Source organism: Canis lupus, chromosome 1 (genome assembly GCF_011100685.1).
Source record: "Canis lupus familiaris isolate Mischka breed German Shepherd chromosome 1, alternate assembly UU_Cfam_GSD_1.0, whole genome shotgun sequence".
NCBI classification, from domain to species: domain Eukaryota; kingdom Metazoa; phylum Chordata; class Mammalia; order Carnivora; family Canidae; genus Canis; species Canis lupus.
The window spans coordinates 18,590,067-18,611,420 of NC_049222.1; the positions used below are offsets into that span (position 1 = coordinate 18,590,067).

General features: G+C 46.7%; 1 protein-coding gene and 1 long non-coding RNA gene across 2 annotated transcripts in view; one reads left to right on the forward strand and one right to left on the reverse strand.

Moving 5' to 3' along the window:
- Positions 1–1,452, reverse strand: part of ONECUT2 (one cut homeobox 2) — a 61,745-nt gene extending 60,293 nt beyond the window's left edge. Inside the window, exon 1 of the mRNA XM_038525928.1 lies at positions 201–1,452. Coding sequence (XP_038381856.1) covers positions 201–1,452 — 1,252 coding nt within the window. The remainder of the gene's footprint in view (positions 1–200) is intronic.
- Positions 1,453–4,099: 2,647 nt separating this feature from the next.
- LOC119870722 overlaps positions 4,100–21,354 on the forward strand; it is a 70,592-nt gene continuing 53,337 nt past the window's right edge. The window contains exon 1 of the long non-coding RNA XR_005353446.1: positions 4,100–4,369. This is a non-coding gene — a long non-coding RNA (uncharacterized LOC119870722). The remainder of the gene's footprint in view (positions 4,370–21,354) is intronic.

Below are 21,354 nucleotides of genomic sequence, written 5' to 3' on the forward strand. Positions count from 1 at the left end.
GCAGGAGAAAAAGAGAAAGCAGACAAGGAAGAAGGGAGGAGGAGGAGGAAATGACAGAAGAAGAAATAAAGTGGAGAGAAAATAGGAAGAGCGGAGCGGGGAGGAGGCAGGAGCGGAGGCGAGGCGCGCGGGCCTGGGGCCACAGCGGCCCGGAGCCCTCCCCGCAGCAGCCGGGCTCCGGGGGGCCCTCCTGGGCTTACCTGCCAGGCGTAAGGCGGACATGCGCTGGAACTCGGGCTCCTGAAGCCACTTCCACATCCTGCGAAAGGTCTCCCTGCCAGATTTGAGTTTACTCCACGGTTTTGGGTTCCGCAGCAGGTCGGAGAGCGTCCCCTGAGACCGGCACAGCACCCTCTGCGCGAAGATCGCCTGCGGGATGCTGTAGCGCTTCAGCTCGGCCGTGATGCGCTGGGCCACCTCTTTGGTGTTGATCTCCTCCAGCTGGCCCGATGTGGCCACCTGCGAGCCAGACGAGGACGAGGGGGGCCGCTCGCGGCTGGGCGCCAGCACCGGCCCGTGGGACTGCGCGTGGCCCGGGTGGTGCAGGCCGTTGAGGTGCGACATCATGGCCGCGGGCGGGGTGCCCAGGCCGCGGGACAGGTGCTGCTCCCCGCGGGTCAGCATGGCAGTGTGGTGCGCGTCGAAGTTGGGGCTGAGCATTTTGTCGTGGCCCGGCGGCCCGTAGCTGGGCAGGCTCTGCTGCGCGTTGTGGAGGCCGCCCAGCCCGTTGCCCAGCGGCGCGGCGGCCAGCGGGGACAGGCTCTGGCTCATGCCGGGCATCTCCTTGTAGGGGCCGTACAGGTTGTTCATGGCCGGGAGCCCGCGCTCGTCGCGCATGAGGGTGAAGCTGCCGCTGACGTTGCCCGACAGGCGCTGGTGGTGGTGGTGGTGGTGGTGGTGCGGGTGGTGGTGCGGGTGCGGGTGGTGGAACTTGTCGGACACGGTGGAGATGGGCGGCAGCGGCTGGAGCGGCGTCAGCGTGGTGTAGGTGTTGCTCATGCCCATGCCGGGCGGGGACGAGTCGCAGGACATGCTCATGGCGTGGTGCAGCGGGATGGAGAGCTCGGGCCGGTAGTCGCCGCCGTCCAGGATCGAGGCCATGCTGGTGACCATGGCCGAGCGCGACGCCGCCGCCGCCGCCGCCGCCGCCGTGCCCAGCTCCTGGTGTGCGGCCGGCGGGGGCGGGGGCGGCGGCGGCGGCGGCGGCGGCGGGCCCCGCAGCGAGCCGGCGGCGCCGCGGCCCGCGTGGTGGGGGCTGGGGCTGGCCAGCAGCTCCTGCTCAGGGCCCGGGCCCCCGCCGCCGCCCCCGCCGCCCCCGCCCCCGCCCCCGCCGCTGCCGCCGCCGGCCGGCCCGTGCAAAGTGCCCAGACTTTCCATTGTCAGCTCCGGGTTCATGGCGCAGCCCTCTAGGTCTTTGGTGAGGCATCGATAGGCGGTGTAGGCAGCCTTCATTCAGTCCATCGGGGCCCGGGGGCGGCGGGGGCGGCGGGGGCGGCCGGCGGGCGGGCGAGGCGCGCGTGGCGGGGCCGGGGCGCGGGAGCGGGGAGGGCGCGCGAGTGCGGGAGTGTGCGCGCGGGCGTGCGCCCCGGGCTGCGGGCTGCGGGCTGCGGGCGCGGGTGCGGGTGCGGGTGCGGGCGCGGGTGCGGGTGCGGGTGCGGGTGCGGGTGCGGGCGCGGGTGCGGGCGCGGGTGCGGGCGCGCCCGGGCGGGGTGGGGTGGGGGCGGGGAGGGGCGGCCGGGGCGTGCGTGCGGGGGGGGGCGGGGAGGGGGGATCACCGGGCCCCGCCGCTCGGGCCGGCGCGCTGCCTCGCCATGTCCGAGCCCGCTCCGGCGCCGACGTCTTCTGTTTGGGTGAGCGGGAGCTGTCCAGAAGGGCTCTGCCGCTCGCCGGGGCAGCCAACCTAGCCTCCCGGGCGCGGGGCGGGGCGGCGCCCGATGGGCGTCGGGCGCGGCCACTCCGAGCGCGCCGCTGCCCCGGGGGGCGGGCCTCCCGGGCGCGCCTGCCAATGGCCGCGGAGGGGGCGGGGCCGGCCGTTTCAGGTTTGGCTGACGGCTCTGTGCCTTTTTTTTTTTTTTCTCCTCTGCCACTAGAATCAAACGTCAAGGAGAGGGAGGGAGGGAGGAGAAGAAGAAGAGAGGGTCGCGGGGAGAGAGAGGCGAGAGTGAGAGCACGGGGGAGAAATCATGTTAAAGATGCCGCTCTGGGTCCCTCTCGAGCAGCTGCGATCTGTAGAAAAGGGCATTGCTTTAGTTCCCTTTGCTTCACCCTACAGCTTTTTTTTTTTTTTTTTTTTTCTTTTTCTGGAGGCTAGCAAGCCAGTCTGTACTGCTGGAAAAAAAGAAACAAAAAACAAAAAACAAACCCAAGTCTCCTAGCGAGCCACTTCCCAAGCGTCTCTATCTCAGAGCCTGTAGTTGACCCTTTTAAAAATGCAGGCGCTTCTGTATTTCTAATGCATGCAGGGCACATTCCCCAGACCGAGGCGTGCGCGGTCTGCCCGGGCGGAAGGAACCCCAAGCCCCGCGCCGCCTCCGAGCTGCGCCCGGCGACGCCAGCCCCTCGGCGGTGCGGGCCACCGTAATCCAAAGCAAAGTTAACACAATAACATCATTTAATTACCCGGCGAGCCCATAAATCTCCCAGTTATGAGGCTCCAGAAGGGCCCTGTGAGGTTGCAAAACAAAACTAGAACTCTAGGAGCTGCGGCTTCAAGGTGATCAAATGCCTCCCCTGTTGGGGACTTGGAAAGAAGTGGAGGGTGGGTGGGAGGGGAGAGGGTGCCCGCAAGATTGTTACCGATTGTTGCCCATCGGGTGCAAACTTCTCCTCCTGGGAGCAGGGAGTACGGAGACCGTCCGGGACGACCCCCGCGGGTTTTCCCTGTACCGCGCACACACACGCGCACACACACACACACGCGCACACACGCGCGCGCGCACCCCGAGAAAGGAACGCCCCAGGTTGCCTCCGGGGGCAGGGGACACGGCCCCTTGGCCGACATCTGTAATATCCAAAACTTGTCTCTGGAAAGACCAAAACCCTGGCGAGTTTTAGGACGCAGCATTAAAAAAAAAAAAAAAAAAAAGGTGCACCTTCGTCTCCCCAGAACGTCCGCTGTTCCGTAACCCTGGGTCGGGGGCCGCTAGGGGAGCGGGCGGAGGGAGGAGGTGGAGATTTCTGAGGCCTGGGTGGGGGGTGGAGGGGTGGAGGGGTGGTGGCTGAAGACCTGCAACTGCCCGGCATTGAAACCCTTAAAAGTAACAGATTCTTCCAAAGCAGGTTGCGCTCTGTTTGCCTCCGAAGATTCAAGCTGGCTGAGGTTGCGCAGATGTTGCCTTTGTTTAAAGAGACAGTAATTAAGGACAGGGTGGACATAAGTTTGAGAAGCGTGACCTATTTTCTTTTGATCAGCTGTCAAAAGAAGAGCAGGGGGTCTCCTTAAGACAGCCCCCTCCAACCACTTCCAGCTGTTAGAGAAAACTTGATAAGAAAACAAGGACACAGCCTGGAATACTGTATGTGCCTTCCTGGTGCTAGAGAAAGGTTTGATTCATTTGGAAAATAGTTCTTAGTCTTGATGACCTTTTGCGGCTGCCCTGCTTTCCCTTCTAGCTACAGAACAAACAAACACACAAACAAACAAACAAACAAAAATCCACCCCCTCCCACACCATCCTGTTACATGAATGTACAGTGACGTTATTCATAGATCAACTTTATTGAGCTCTGGCGAATACCTTGCCAATTACTCTTTCAAGGAGCTGCCCCCCCCCCCTTTTTTTTTTTTTGGAATGAAAGCCTGGGTAAGAAAGTGGACGGTCCTCTGCTTTGCTAGACACGCTTTCCTAGCTGTCACATTTTTTAATGTCACCAAATCAGACAGGTAAAATAACTGAGTTTTTTGTTTCTCTGTCTTTCCTCGCCCTCTCCACCCTCTCCTGCTGTCTCTCTTTCCACTCCCCACCTTATATATGGCAGCTGGATACTTGGGATAATTTGAAACAGTTAATGTTTGAAAAACTTAGGGAGTTGGACAAAAGTTCACAAAAGCGCAACCTCCTGTTGGTCTAGGAGTGCTCCCAGACTGAAATAGGGCAGGAGAGCAGCAAGGCTGGGCAAAGAGTCTGATATGCCCCAATGTCTGAACACAGCCTTCCCTGCCCTGGCTTCAGGCTCCAGGAGCGGCCAGTGACCCCAGGCTGGGACACTGAGTAGGCACTGCCTCCATACAGAAACCCGAGTATATAGATGGCCATTAAAAGAATTTTTCAAAATGATAAACTCGTTTACCAGGCTACCAAGATAAATCTGCTCCTGGGAATTGCATTTTGGTGTGCCTGGGAGCAGTCACGTGCTGGAGAGTTGAAAGGTGAGTTGCATATTCTTGCTGCCTTGCTCCCTCCCTCTCTCCCTCCTCCCTCTCTTCCACCCTCCCTCCCCCTTCCCTCGATCAATATTGGCGATCTCAGGGAAATCATGAAATCGTATTGGCTTCTTTGTGTATAATTTCATTGGGCTAGATTAAAGCAGATTTTTCACGTTGTTTTTCTTAATGATGGTTTGAGGTTTTGTATGTCAACCTAAAACCCATTTAAAAGGGAAATTAATGTGCGTTTTTAGTCAGCATCTTGATTTTTGCTAAATTAGTCTTGCATGCCCTTTCCTTTTCTTTCTAAAAAGAAAAACATATTTTCTACTTGAGGATAATTTTAAGAATATCAATAAGATTTTCAAATATGTTTCAAAATATCTTTGATGTTTCTTTCTCTGAGAAAATAAAAGGAAGAATTGCTTTCTAACTGCCCCTTGTTTACACATGTACTCTAACCTTCAGAAGTTGTGTAACTCAGAATTAAAAAAAAAAAAAATTGAAGCTACACTCGGTCCCCCTTCTCCTCAGCATTTGATTCACAATTAGACTGTACAGAAATGTGGTAGCAGGAGTGCTAGTTCACGACTATTAGAATCTGGACAGTTGCACCAGCCATTACACCGGGATCAGGATATCCATTTCTTAGCATACCACTTCCGCAGGTCTGATTTTCTTCAAAATCAGATACTTGAATGAGTCAAAAGAAGTCTGTAAATAAAATGCAGCTTTGACAACAAATGTAAGCTATTGCATTATAAAAGAAAAAAAAAAACTTGAGTTAGTAATTGTAGAGATAGACTGGAAATTTTTACCAGAGCTTTTCATATGCGTTTTCACATTCAATAAATATATATATATATTTATTTATTTATTTATTTTAGGCTCTGAGAGGGAGAGAAAGGTGAGCATTCAATTAAAAACAGAGACCCTATAAATTATTCACACACACACAAAAATACATAGACCTCAAGTAAACCCAGACTGGATAAGGGGCCCATCAGCTTTGTTTCTACCAAACAACAGTAACCACAGCCCAAATCCCAGGAAGGGGGGGGGGGCTGCTTATTTCTACCCAAATGTTAAAATCCTGAGGAAGGTTTTGTGTTGGGAGAACACATTTGTGCTACAACTAGGTTTATCAGAGCAATACAAAAAGACATAATGGTGGGTTGATTTGGACTATTTTATTTTTGTCCTTCCCCAAACCATCTGGCGTGTGAGTGTGGGGGTATTGATCAGGATCTGTGAGCTGCAGACCCCATGCCAATCCATAGCGTTTCTGGCAATCAGTGTCGCCCATGAATTGCAGCTGTCTGTGTAGCTGCCGAAAAGAAATCTTCAGAAAAGTCCCCCCCTTATCAAACACTTCATCCGTTCAGGGGTAAGTCAATATCATTTCTTTGTCATTCGGTGGGCGAGGATTATGAGGAGAAAGTTTTTGTTGTCGGTTGTAGCTGCTGCTGTGCTTTTTTTTTTTTTTTTTTTTTTTTAAAGGAAGGAGAGCAATTTTCTAGCCATTGAATGGTAATGGTTTTCCAGAAAGGCCTCAAGCGTTTGTATGAATCGGACAACAAATGCTATTTCAATATTGTGGGGGAATTTTAAGAGACGGGGGGAATTCTTATGTTGCTATACACAAATAATAATAGTGATAATACAGGGTTCCTTTTAACGACGGAGAAATTTCTCCCCTCTTTTCGGAGCCTCCAGTGATGAAGACACCGCAAGTCTCTGTGATTACACTTGCAGATGGACGGTGGGTGCTCGTGGCGGAAAAGGAGCCTTGAATTGTGGCTCTGTTTGATATCTCCATTAGCTTCAATTTTATTCTGTTTGCAAGCTCAGGCTGGTTGAGCACAGGGGCAAGAAAACTAAAACCCAAGCCCAGCACCACTAACCCGCTTCTGCCTCTCAGCTCAGAAATTCGCTGACGCTTTGCAGATTCCAGTCGAATCTAGGAAAGTTTGCTTGTTTGTTTTTAAAAAGTGTGTTAGGTGGTGGAGCCCAACGGGTCCTCTTTTCCGTGAACGCTCTTCTGCTCCGCGTGAGTCTGGTTAAAATCCGAAAGGCCAGTTTAGTTATTGCGAGCTGTTAGGGACAGCCCTTAACTTTTCGGTTGACACTGTGCGCCGCGGTGGAGGAACACTTGGAGCGTGTTAGTGTTTTCCCACCCTCAGCTGGCCTCTTAGGAAAAGAAAAATGAAGCTGCAGGCAGAACCCTGCGGGCTGGGGGAGGGTGCTCTCGCAGCCCCAAGCCCCGCGCCTGGCTGGCTTCGCAGGTGGGGAGCAGGGCTGCGGGGCCAATCCCGCGGGGACGCTGCGCCGGGGCAAAACCCGGTGGCAGCCTCAGTAGTCCGGGCGCGGGCAGTGGGCGGGCTGGGGGGCGGGGAGAAGGAGGAGGAGACCCCCAGCGGGACGCGCCTCTGCACCTGCTCCTGGGGCGACACGTCTGGAGTGGCAGCCGCGGAACCCCCAGCTCCGCAGAGCTAAGTTGCAAGCGCGTCCACCTGCCCAGTTTTAAAGAAAGCCAGGGACTAGGTGGGCGAACCTCGATCGTTCTCCCTCCATTCCCATAGAGAGGAAATTGTTGGAGTCTTGATGCTCTCAGGGCAGCACACACACACACATACACACACACACACACACACACACTTCTGTCCTCCTTTCCAGTCCTGGCTAGGTTCCCCGACCCCCTCGCGGGAGGAGTTTGGGCAGAAGTAAGAGCCTGGGCCTCTGATACGGACTGGAGGGGACGGTCGCCGAGGCTGAGTGCTGGGACTGCAGACCTTGCCCAGGACATTTCCCTATCCCCGAATTCGGGACCCACCACAGAACCTTCCCTGGGGCCACCCTCCGCCTGTGTTTTCGCGGCTGCTACCGCTGTGGAAGCTGGTGGGAGAAATATAATTTGACTGTTGGGGCAAATGAAATTTTAAAAAAAGTGAAGGGGAATGTGAGGATTTGAAACTGCAGAGATCAGAGGGCTTCTTTTTGGGGACCAGGGGGACCCTGGGGAGTGGGGGGAGGCCTGGAGCTCGGCTCTCCCAGGAATACAGCTTTTTCTCTAAAAGAACGTTTCACTTTTAGAGAGCAACTTGTTATCCTGAGCCTAAAGATGAGTTTTATCCGGGCTGCCCCTAAGTACCTGTCCTACGATTTCTCTCCACCAAAGCCCTGTGAGGTTGATCTGGAGCCACAAATCTGCAGTCGCTTTTTCTTTTAACCGTGGGTTTCCAAAAGTACAATTCATGTGTGCTTAAAATAAAGTTTTCCTCTCTGCCAGTTGTCACCCCACAAAAGAAAAACTGGCGTGAGGTCCTTTTGTTCAGGTCAAGTTGTGCGTGAAATCTTTTTGTTGTCCTTTCAAAGGGAAGGCAAAAGTTGCAGTTGATTGCAAAAAGGACAAATTTAACTCTCTGAAAGTGGAGCTGTTTTCAAGTTGCCCTGAGACACTAAGCACGGGCATTGCTTTTTTTTTTTTTTTAATTATTATTTATTACCTTCTTAAAACGATCACTTATTTGCTGTGGACGTAACCACTTCTGATTGAGGATTCAGTATTGTTTAGGCATTAATACAAACACCCAGCACTTCTTCTCTCTATGAAAATGGGAGAGTTTAAAAATCCTTTTCTGTAATTTCAACGGTCTCGCTGCCGTGTAATTAGAACATAAGAGCACAACAGAGTCCCGAAAAATAGTGTGCCAGCTTTGAAACTAAGAAACACCATTTCTGATTCCTAAAGGTAATACTTGTATTCGAAAACCAACAGGAGCAATCGAGGGTTTTAAAATATTTTTGCGCGCCGGACCATTTCTTTATGTAAAAAAAAAAAAAATCACATGGTACATATTTTTTAGATTCCGTGTATTTTATTTAGCTCCTAAAGTAATTCAGTAACTACGAAGGGAGTCTGAGCCAATGTTTGAAGATAACACGACCGACAGCAAAATAGCACATTCAGATGATTTTAGGAGCTTTTTATGTCGCAGAATCGCTTCGATGCCACTTTATTTATTTATTTTTATTTTTTTGGATTTTGGATTGTTTCGCTTCCCAGCGTGCGCGGCCAGGCAGCTCCGGCCGCGCGCTGGGATCCCGGGCGGCCGCGTGGAGCGGCGCGGGCCGCGGTCGCTCGGGGCGCAGGACGCGGAGCCGCGGGCCACGGGGACGGGCGCCCGGGCCGGCCGGACACAGGTGGCTGGGCCGCTTCTGCGGAGCCCGGGCTGCGAGGCGCGGCGGCGGCGGCGGCGGCGGCGCCGGCGGCGCTCGGGGCTCGGGGCTCGGGGCTCGGGAGCGACTCCCGAGACCTGTTGGCGGCGGCGGGGCGCTGCTCGCGGCGGCCGGGCCCGGGGCGCAGGGGCGCAGGGGCGCAGGGGCGCGCGTCGAGGCCGGGCGCTCCGGAACCTGCACCCTCGCCGGCCCCGCGGAGCCGGGCGCCCCGGCCAGGCAGCCGCTTCCCGGGGAGGGGGCTGCGGGCCCCGCGGCGCGGGGGCGGAGGGAGCCGGCCGGGATTGATGTCTAAATCAATGCGGTTTCCAGGCGCTTCTCCCCGCGCCTCTCCATCTTCCTCCGAGCCAGGCCGCCTCCCGAGGGGGGTTGCCTCTCCCTCCGCGAAGTCAGCGCCGGGAGCGCGGAAAGCGCAGCCCCACGCGAGGCAGCGCGGGCCGGAGCCCCCGGGGCGACCCCCGAGCCCCCCAGCCCCCGCGCCCCGCGCCCCCCGCCTCCCCGCGGCGCGCCCTGTCGCCCCCCGGCACCCGCGCGGGTTCCCCACGCCCCGGGCCGCCGCCCCGGCCGCCTGCCCTCCCGGCTCCCGGCGGGGCCCCCGATCGGACGGGACCTGGCCGGGGAGACCCCAGGGCTCCGCCGCCGCCCCGGCCCTGCTCGGGCGGGCCCGGCTGCTTCGGATTTAATTATTCACCGATGAATTAGACAGCTGCAATTGTCGTGAAAAATCAGCGGCCACTATCGATCCCCGGAGCGGGTGGGGGCGGGGAGGCCGCGGGGCGCGGGGGAGGGAGGGGAGCTGGGCCCGGGCCTGGGGCTCCCCTCCTCGAGCCGGGCCCGGGATGGGGGGACGGGGTGGGGGCCGGGCGTGCACGCCTCCTCGGGCCTGCCCTCGGGGGTGCAGAGAGGGCCCCCGGGCGGCGGAAGGGCGTGCCCCGCGGTGCCCCGCGGTGCCCCGCTGACCCCCGCTGACCCCCGCGCCCGGGCACCTGCGGGCCCCTCGCGGGCAGGCGGGCTCGTGCCGTCCCTCGCCGGGAGTTCGCGCCGCCGAGCAACAAGTCTCGGCGTCCTCGAGGCTCGGGCCCGGAGCCCCGGAGCGCGGGCGGCCTGCTCCCGGTTGCTCGGGACCTGGGTCAGGAGTGTGGCCCAGAGGAGCAGTACGTGTGTTCTCGGGGCTGGGAGCCCACCGAGGGCGCGGAGAGTCCGTGCAAAAGAGGCCAGTGCGGTTCTCCGGGCCCAGATCTGCTGGCTTCAGATGGGGTAGGAAAAGCTCCCCTCCCCTATCCGTATCACAAAAGCACAGGCAGCCAGGGGTGGGGGTGGGGGGAGTCTTTTCGCGTAGGCGCGCTCTGTTCTCCTCTCGGGTCGTCCTGAAGCCCCGTGTGGCTGCACATCACAATTTGAAATGGCTTTTTATAGGAACCACAAATTACACAGGAAATTTATAGGCTACGTGAAGCAAAAAAGATAATAAAAGGTTTAACACTCCTCATCCCCCAGGTTTCCTTTTTCCCCTTGCTCTCTTCTTAAAACTACTTTCGAGTGTTTGCTATCTACTTTTGTTGGGGGAAATGTGTTCTTCAGACTTTATCCGGGAAAGAGTTGAGCTCTGGCTCCCTGGAGATCAGATATAGAGTCAAAAAGGCACTACATTGCCTGCTTCGTAATCCATGGGGCTGAGTATAGGTCACTGAACACAAAATGGCCTTTCCTCTCTTGCTTACTGAGATGGTTTAATGGATTTTGTAATGGTTTCCAACTATCAGACAGGGGAAATCTGGTTTGGGGGCTTTTTGTTCACATAACCCAAATACAAAGCACATGTTAATACGCACTTTGCCTTATCAATGGAAATTGGTAGCACGGCAGTGGAATTTCTTAGGGCAATTCTGAAACATCATGTTTCAGTACACCATGTTTCAAGCATGGCCTCTTGCTTAATAAATGCGAAAAGTCTTCAGAATTTTCCGTTTAGGTTGAAAGATTTCTGAGAATCCTTTGACTAATATCTCATATATATCTGCTACAAAACTACGATATTGAATTTGAATGCAGTTTTCAGTATTAGTCCACCCCCCCCCCACACTCTTTTAAATCAGGGGGTTGGGGAGGGTATGAATAATGGTTGATTTTAGCTTTCAGTGGAGTAGAGGTGGGGTAAATGGATGCCTTTTTAAGAATTTGCAAACCAAATGAGGTTAAATAGAGTCATCTGATTAAGGCAAAGATTTTTGTGTTGTGAGAGGGCACAGTTTTTGCGTTTGCAGATGCTGTTCCTTTCAAGTCCCTGAACCGTTTCCACACATGGCAATGTCAGCTCATATCTGAAGTTTCAGTTGCATTTTTAAAGACTTCTTTTTTCATGCTATTTGCAAATGTAATTTCTTTTCAATAAAATTATTTCACTTTTTTCATTTTTCATGCTCATTCTTGGTTTTTCTCCCTAGCTCTTATTTTAAACTTCTCTTTTGAGAGCTTTTACTTCATCAGATTACTTACTACTTCAGTGGTATTACGTATAGTGGTAACTGGCACCAGGAGATATCACGGCAGGTTTTGAGAAAGGAAGTCTACCCCTAGTTTAGTTCAAAAAAAATTTTGTACTTGACTTTCTTGTATTAAGAACTTGCCTTTGTTAAATACCATAACTTAAATACTGGAGCATAAATGGGGTAGCAACCAGATGCAGCATATTGGAGAATGCTGGAAAACTCTAAGTGTTTTACAGAAAATTATGATGGTGGTTAATTGATTCATTAATTTATTTGTTCATTTAAGAGATATTTACTGAATGCCTACTATGTGCCTATTAGAGTTTTTAGTTATAAACAAAAGACACTGCCTTAAACCAACTTAAGGAGAAAAGAATTTTCATGGAAGAAACCAGATAGCTCACAGAAGCGATAGAAATGCAGGAGATTCAAGCTTGGAAAATAGGCAATGGCCAGGGGAGAAGAGGAGCTGGAGCAGAGTCAGGGTTACTCCATGCAACAGCCTGGCTAGGAAGCCTCTGTGGGCACTGCTGTCTCTGTCACTGCAGCCAAGAGTAACTTCTCTGCTATCCCTGTGTTTTTATGTTGCCTCCACAAGAGCCAGTTTGGGGCTCTCCTAACTACCAGAAGGTGAGAAGAGGGTCACTCCATCCTACCTGCACTGCATACCGTAGGGAGTTACTTTAAAATAAGAAGGATGCTTGGATCCTGAGTAGCAAAAACCAGAAAACAAACAAAAAGCACCCAGAAATATGTTACCACATAGATACTGGGGATAGAATAATGAACATGTTAGATGTGACTCGGCTCTCATGAATCCTGTATTTTAGTGGAATATTTTATTTTATAGTTTAAAATATTTATATTTAAAAATTTAATATTAAATAATATAATATTTAAAATATTTATACTTTAAGAAGTTTTACATTTGCATAAATCTTTATACTTTTTGGATAAAGGAGGGAAGAAAAACCCAGTTATTTAGATCCCATCTCAAAATAATGGATTAGATTTCCTTCTTTTTTTTTCTTTTTTTTTTTCTTGTTGTCTTTTGGATATGGTTGGATGTTGGTCAGGGCAAGTCAGAAAATACTGATGTAGGAAATGCTGTGTCTACTGCACTACCCTCAGTCTCAAGGTCAAGGATGTGGTGGAAACAAACTCTGGATCTCGAGAAAGAGCCCTGGATTTCAGTCCCAATCCTATTATTGTCTCCTGTGTGACTTTGAACTCCCTTCTGTAGATGCTCCAAGGTCCTTATGTGCTTCAAGTCTGATTTGATATGGATCTCCTTTTATCAAAATGGAGTCTTTATAATGATTGAGTTAATTTTCTGAAGGCTTTCTTTTAGATATTCTAAATTTGAATCCAAGTAGTTATGGTGTTTATAGCCTTAAAAAGCTATTTTTTAAAAAAGATTTTATTTATTTATCTGAGAGAGAGAAGAGAGAGCAAGCACAAGCAAGGATGGGCAGAGGGAGAGGGAGAAGCAGACTCCTGCTGAGCTCAGAGTCCAACCTGGGGCTCAATCCTAGGACTCTCAGAAATCCTGACCTGAGACAAAGGCTGAAGTTTTACAGACTGAGCCACTCAGGTACACCTTAAAAAGCTATTTCTGTTGGGATAAATTTGTAATAATTAACTTTATATTTCAAAAAGCTTTCAGGATCTTCATTTTCAAAAATGAATTTTCTTTTATTTCCAATTCCAAGTGATCTAGTTCAGTGTTGCTTTCAGTTTCATATTACATTCTGGGCTGTTTGTTCGTGTCTGTAACTAATTTTCAGACCAAGAAAGACAGAAAGAATAGAAGACAGAGATGAGAGAACAGATACTGTCATGATTTAAAGTCATTGGGGAGTCTAGAATTGCTTCAGAGTTGTGTTATTTTTTTTTTTATATTTACTACAAATTTTTGACAGGTATTGCTTTTGAAGAGAATTTTTGAATTTTATGTGAAAAAAACTACTTGATGGGACAAAATCCTTACTTAAACCTTATTTCTTCAAGATGGAACCATTGTGATATTTACTATATCATCAAAGTGTCCTGACTGGAAAGATGTGGGAACAGTTTTAAGGTCATGTTTGACATTAGGTTTGTTACACAATATAAGCAAACAGTGGCAACTCTGGATATTTTGTATTCTTGGAATTCTGAAAAAAACTAGGTGTCAATCAAATGAACCCATATAAAACCAGGGTCACTTGCCTTTTACATGAGACCTATGTCTGACCCATTTTATTTTATTTTATATTTTAATTTTTAGTTAAAAGATTTTAAAGATTTATTTATTTTAGAAAGAGAGAGTGAGTGAGAGCAAGCACTTGGGTGGGGAGAAGTGCAGAGGGAGAGAATCTTCAAGCAGACTCCCCGCTGAGCACAGAGCCCCACTTAGACTCAATCTCAGGACCCTGAGGTTGTGACCTGAGCCCAAATCAAGAGTTGATTGCTTAGCAGACTGGGCCACCCAGGTACCCCTTTAATTTTTTTTTTTTTTAAAGTAAACTCTACACTCACCATGGGGCTGGATCTACAACCTCAAGATGAGAGTTGCCTGTATGCTCCACCAACTGAGGCAGGCAGGTGCACCTGTATGATCCATTTTCAAAGTGAATAATTCCTTGGGAAACCAATAATTTAAAGACACATATACTTAAAATATTGATTTCTGCATGTTGGGGTTGGGTGGGTGGAGTCAAGTTGACAGTGAGAGGAGTTACATTTATAGGAGTTTATTGATCCATAATGGAGTAAGAATTTTTCGTTTGCAAATTCCCTTCTTCTTTATGACATTTCAAATCCTACTACTCATCCTTTAATACTCTGTAAACTTTCTGGGTGAGAGCCATAGTAGGAAATTGATTTCATGTTGCAACATATATATGCACATTTCAGGAATGAAACACATCTTTTTAAAAAAAAAAAGATTTTATTTATTTGAGAGACAGAGAACATGTGTACATGAGAGGAGGAGAGGCAAAGGGGGAAGGAGAGGCAGATTCTCCACTGAGCACAGAGCCTAACTTAGGGCTTGATCCCGGGACCCTGAGATCATGATCTGAGCCAAAAGCAGTCACTTAACCAACTGAGCCACCCAGCCGTTCCTGAGATACATCTTTTTAAATGTCCTATTGTAGCCAAACCTGTATTTGAAATTAATTACTCAAATATAGAGCCTGGTCTGATCATTCTGAGATGTGTTATTTTCTTCTCTGTATAGCATTTGTTTTTCTTACTGTTCATTCAGTATCTGTCAACTAAAACTTGGTATTATTATTTGTGTATGAAGTCCATTGGCTATTTTAGATGGTAAGCACTGGAGGATGCCATCCAGGAGGGAAGTCTTCAGTGGCATGCCTTAGGGCTCTGATCCTATCTTGTTCAATATTTTTATTAAAGCCTTTACTGAAGGTTAAGGACTGCTTGTCAATGGGATACCTGGGTGGCTCAGTGGTTAAGTGTTTGCCTTTGGCTCAGGTCCTGATCCCGGGGTCTTGGGATCGAGTCCTACATCAGGCTCCACAGGGAGCCTGCTTTTCCCTCTGCCTATGTCTCTGCCTCTCTCTATGTGTCTCTCATGAATAAATAAATAAAATCTTTCCTTTTTTTAAAAGGACTGCTTGTCAAATTTGTAGGTGACGTAGGGCTAGCAGCCATAGCTAATATATTGGAAGGTGAAGTCAAGATTCAAAGTGAAATATGAATGTTGGAATGAAAACTAACGATGTAATTTAACAAAGACCAGTAGAAAAGAAAGCCCTTTACTGAGACTGAAAAATATTAATCAAGGGAGATTCCTGGATTGTGACAACAATGCAGATGCAGAGATTATACTATAAATGCAGAAACGATCCAAAACTATTATGCTGCACACAAAAACTAATGTAATTTTAGGCTGCGTTAATAGGACCATGATATATAGCGTACAAGGAAGGTAACAGGTTGCATGCATTCTGGGCTGGAGATTTATCTAGGTCTGGCTACCTCATTTTATTATACACATTGATAAGTTAGAGACTGGTATGGGCTCTCAGGTTGTAACGAAGAAGAAACTATACTTTATGTGGAAGAGTTAGAGCAAATGTTTAGCCTAGAGAAGAGGCAAGTGATGTGGTATGTGATTCCCATTTCAAATATTTGCCTAGCTGTCACATGGCTGGGCGGGGGGGAGGAGGGAGGTAGAGTAGTTCTTCCTGGACCCCAGGGCAGAGTTAGGACTACAGGGTAAAAGTGACAGCAGGTCTGACTTTGATCCTCATACTTATGGTTTTCCAAGAGTGCAGCGGGTTGCCACATGAAGGAGTGAATTCTTCACCCATAGGAATATTTTGCAAAGGCTGAGTGACTGTCTGGATAGGATGCTATTAGTAGGGATCAACTGAATTAGGTGGCTACCTGAAATAGATGATCTCTCTGGTTGAATTCCAGAATTTGCTGAGTTGAATATTAAGAAATATTTTGAAAGTGATTTTGTATAGAGAATTTTAAAAGATAGAGTAATATTAATATTTAAATTTGTAAGAACTTCATATGTACAGGGTACAGCATTTTCTATCTCAAGGCACTATAAACCCATTCCCCTTTTTATGAAAAATCTATTTTTATTTACATTTTTAAAATCCAGAAAGAGCTCTGAAAACCAGAAGTTTGGAATAAGCTTAACCCAACTGATGTGAGACTATTTCAGTGTTCATTCCACTTAGAATGAACATTCATACATTCATTCCACTTAGAATGAATTATTTCCTCTGCAGAAATAATTATTGTGTTTGATTATAGGGTGTCGTCCCAGACCCTGCTGGGGGTTATGTAATATATGGTTTTTGCCACTAACACCTTTTCAAAGATCTGAAAAAATTTCAATTCTAAATCTATCTCCAAAGGATTTGGTTAAGGGATTGTTATTAGCTATCCTATAGTCATATAGTGCTTATTTTTTCAGAGTAACTTGAATCCATTGGCCAGAAATCGACATAAGCTACATTACTTCCCCAAGCTAGAATGATTCTCATGAACTATTATCTGGTCCCTAAAACTTGTCACAGAAGGAATTTGCTCTATGAGCCAAATTCATACTATATAATGAAACAATTAACTTACTTTGCCATTTCCATATTTATTTTATGAAGAGGTCAGTGGCAGAAATTTTCAGTGTCAAGGGTTTCCTCTCAAAGCATATTTGATATTACTTTAGGCTGGCTCTGGGTGACAATATCACACTTTTCTGGTCTAGGTGGAGAATATAGTCGGATCAGTTAATTAATGGCTTTCATTTTGCAAATCTTTTCTCTAACTATTACTCATTCTGTAGACATTTATGGGACACCCACTCCAGTCTCACCCTAAGCTAGTCAACAGTGTTACAAAGATGAATGAGATGAAGATAATAGCCTGAATATGCTCACATGCTCATTTGATCCTCAAAACCAATCTGTAGGACAAGCAGGGCAGATATTATTCTTCTCATCTTAAAGATGGGAAAATGGGAAAGTCTCAGGGAAGTTGAGGGACTTGCTTAGGATCACAAATTCAGCAAGTGGTAGAACAGGACTCAAATCAAAGGCTTTAATCTAGTCTACTTATATATATATAATTATACTATATTATATATATAGTCTACTTAGTATATATTATATATTATATATAGTCTACTTAGTGTATATTATATATATATATTATACTACTTAGTGTATATATATATAGAGAGAGAGAGAGAAAGAGAGAGAGAGAGAGAAAACTGTTGTCTGTGATGCAAAATGTATATTTTCACTCAACCGCTTATCATAGACATTTACTTTCACTTGGCTGCTCAGAATTCATAGCCACTTCCTGTTTGGAAAATGCTTTGTGAAATGAGTTTTTATGGAAGGTGAGTCTCCACTTCTTCCTATGGAAAACAAAATGCCAACTCTCCCTTTTGTCGTCCCATAGTAATTGGGACCCAGGAACATCAACTAAGCTCAGCCAACTAAACACACATTTCTGGAGGGAAGACCTCAAAGAACCAAAGGATGGGGACAGCCCAGAATTCATGCTGATGAAGCTGGTGCAGAAGTGACGGTTTATCAACTGAGCCAGCCAGGCACCCTTAGAAGTGACGGTTTATCAACCAGGCTGCTTCTTTGGCCCTGACTCCTTACACTTAGACTTCATTGATTGCAGACCATTTTCTGAATTCAGTTCTCCTCCCCTTTGTTCTATTCCATGAGCCATCTGATTTCCTTTCACTAAATTTGTCTGCAAATTTAGCCCAAGTCAGTTTCTGTTGTTTGCAACCAGGGATTTTGACTAGAGGAGATCCATCTTCTGATGAGGTGATGAAAATTGGTCATATTTTGGCATACTTTGAAAAGAGACTTAATATAAGTTGCCGAGGGATTGGATATGGAATGTGAGGGAAAGGAATCAAGGATGGCTTCGTAATTTTTGATCTGAGTAATTGAAGGAATAAGCCTACCATCAATTCTGTTTTTCTTTTTTTTTTAATTAACTATAAGCCACCCCTAAAATAGCAGACTCAAACAACAACCATTTTTGTTGTCTTTTAAAAGAGTTCTCCGCTTGGGCTTTTGACAGAATAATGGTTGAGGGTTTTGAAAGGCAGAGCTTCCTGAGGGTGCACATTTCGGGAGAACCAGAAGAAACTGCATGGCTTTTCATGGCTGAGCCTCAGAACTCACATAGTGTCACTTCCACTATATTCCGTGGCTAGAATTGTGCACAGGCTCGTCCAGATTCCAAGAGGTGGGGACATTGAGGTATCAAGGAACTCGGAGGATTGATTTAAAACTACTATGCCATTTATTAGGGAGTTCTAAGAAAGCTTTCTTTCTTTTTCTTAAAAGCTCTGGGGGAAAGACAGGAAGAGAACCAGGTTGAGGTGGAAGATCAAGTGTTCGAATATGTTAAGTGTAGAGGTCTATTAGATGTTCAGGAGGAGGTACTGGCTAGGCATTTGGAACTGAGTCAGGAGTTCAGGTAGGAAATTGAGGCTAAAGTTATAAATTTAAGAGTCATATGTGTATAAATGGTTTGTAAAGCCATGAGACTGGTTGGGACAGATCATCTAGGGAAGTGGCTTTATAATGTTTTGCAGTTAGGGAATGTGATACCCCCAGCTTTGTTGTTCTTGCTCAGAACTGCTTTGGCCATTCAGGGTCTTTTGTGGTTCTAGATGAAATTTAGGATTCTTTTTTGTATTTTTGTAAAAAAATGCCATTGAAATTTTGATGCAAACTGTTGAATCTATAGATCACTTTGGCAAGTACAGATATTTTAACAATATCAATTCTTCCATTGCCTGAACATGCAATGTCTTATTTATCTGACTTTTAAAATCTATTTTGTCATTGTTTTGTAGTTTTTAGTGTACAAGTCTTTCACCTCTTCTATTAAACTTATTCCTAAATATTTTATTTTTTGATGGTATTGTAAATGGAATTAAAAAATATTTTATTTCTTTGAGAGAGAGAGCATGAGCAGGGTGAGGGGCAGAGGGAAAAGCAGACTCCCCGCTGAGCAGGAAGCCCCATGCAGGGCTTGATCCTAAGACTCCGGGATCATGACCTGAGCTGAAGGCAGATGATTAACCAACTGAGCCACTTGGGTGCCCTGGAGTTGTGGAGTTTTTTTTTTTTTTTTAAGAATTTTTAATTTATTCATTTGAGAGACAGAGACAGCACAAGCAGGGGGGAGAGGCAGAGGCAGAGGGAGAGGGAGAAGCAGATTCCCTGATGAGCGGGGAGTCCAACATGGGGCTTGATCCCAGGACCTAGAGTTCATGACCTGAGCCGAAGGGCGATGCTTGACTATCTAAGCCACCCACGTGCCTCTGGAATTGTTTTCTTATTTCCTTTTCAGACAGGTTGTTAGTGTGTAGAAACATTACTAATTTTTGTATGTTGAGTTTTTATTTTGTTACTTTACTGAATTTGCTTAATCTTACAGCTTTTGTAGAGTCTTTAGGGTTTTCTCTGTACAAGATCATGTCATCTGCAAGCAGAGAGAGTTTTACTTCTTCCCTTATGATTTGGATGGCTTTTGTTTCTTTTTCTTGCCTGATTGCTCTGGCTAAGACATCTGGTGCTGTGTTGAATAAGAGAAATGAGAGCAGGCATCCTTGCCTTGTTCTGGATCTGAGAGGGAAAGCTTTAAACTTTTCATGGTCAAGTATGATGTTGGCTATGAGCTTTTCATAAACGGACTTTATTGTATTGAGGTAAGCCATTTCTATACCCAATTTGTTGAGAGTTTTTTTTTTATCATGAAAGGGTGTTGCATATTGTCAAATGCTTTTTCTGCATATATTGCAATGATTGTGTGATTTTTTGCCTTCATCCTATTAGTGTAGTGTATTGATGTATTGATTTGCATATGTTGAACCATCCTTGAATCCCAGGGATAAACTCTACTTGATCATGATGTATGATTCTTTTTTTTTTTTAAGATTTTATTTATTTATTAATGAGAGACACAAAGAGCGGGGGGGGGGGGGGGGGCAGAGACACAGGCAGAGGGAGATGGAGGCTCCATGCAGGGAGCCCAATGTGGGAGTTGATCCTGGAATTCCAGGATCATGCCTTGAGCCTAAGGCAAGCACTCAACCGCTGAGCCACCCAGGTCCCCCAATGATGTATGATTCTGTTAGTATGCTATTGAATTCAGTTTGCCAGTATTTTGTTGAGAATTTTTCATCATGTTTATCAGGAATGATGGCCTATAGTTTTTTCTTTTTTCTTGTGCTATCTTTTTTTTTTGTTTGTTTTGGTGTCACTTTGAAGCTATTCTCATAGAATAAATTTGGAAGTATTCTAATTCTGGAAGACTTTAAGAAGGGTTGGTATTAATTCTTTTTTTTTAAAGGTTTTATTTATTTATTCATGAGAGAGAGAGAGAGAGAGAGAGAGAGAGGGAGAGAGAGAGAGAGAGGCAGGCAGAGACACAGGCAGAAGGAGAAACAGGCTCCATGCTGGGAGCCTGACGTGGGACTCAATCCCGGGTCTCCAGAATCAGTCTCTGGGCTGAAGGCGGCGCTAAACCGCTGAGCCATTGGGCTGCCCGTATTAATTCTTCTTTAAGTATTTCATGGAATTCACCCATATGACCATCTGGTCCTGGGCTTTTCTGTGTTGGAAGGTTTTTGATTATTTATTTATTTATTTATTTATTTATTTATTTATTTAGTATGTTATTTATTTATTCATGAGAGACACACAGAGAGAGGCAGAGACACAGGCAGAGGGAGATGCAGGCTCCCTGCAGAAAGCCCGATGTGGGACTTGATCCCAGGACTCCAGGATCACGCCCTGAGCCCAACTGCTGAGCCACCCAGGCGCCCCTTGATTACTTTTTAAATCTCTTCATGTGTTTTTGGTATGTTAAGATTTACTATTTTTTTCTTGATTCAGTCTTATAGGTTGTATGTATCTAGGAATTTCTCCATTTCCTCTAGATTGTTCAATTTGTTCGCATATACTTGTTCATAATGGTCCCTTATGACTTTTTTATTTCCGTGGGATTAGTTAGAATATCTCCTTTTTCATTTCTGATTTTATTTGAGTCTTACATCTCTCTCTCTTTTTAGTCTATATAAGGTTTTGTTGATTTTGTTTTTCTTTTCAAAAAAACAACTCTTAGTTTTATCAGTTTTTAAAAATGTTTTTCTATTCTCCATTTCATTTATTTCTCCTCTACTCTTTATTGTTTCTTTTTTCTGCTAGTTTGAGGCTTTGTTTGTTCTTCTTTTTCTAGTTACTTGAGATGTAGAGGTAGGTTGTTTATTTGAAATCTTTCTTCTTTTTCAACATAGGTGTTTATTGATATGAATTTTCCTTTCAGTACTGTTTTTGTTGCATCTTATAAGTTTTGGTATGTTGTGTTTTCATTTTCATTGAGATATTTTCTAATTTCCTTTTTTATTTCTTCTTAGATTCAGTAGTTATTTAGTATCTTGTTTAATTTTCATGTATTTGTGTATTTTCCTATTTTCTTTCTATTGTTAACATCTAGTTTCAATCCATCGTAATTGGAAAAAATACTTTGAATTTCCTCTATTTTCTTAAATTTGTTAAGACTTATTTTGTGACCTAACATGTGATCTATCCCAGAAAATGTTCCATATGCACATGAATGAATATTCTTCTGCTGTGGAGTGGAATGTTCTTTATATGTCTGTTAGGACATTTGATCTGTAGTGTTGCTTTGTTCTGTTCTTTCTTCATTGATTTTCTGTCTTGATGGTCTATCTACTTTAGAGAAGGT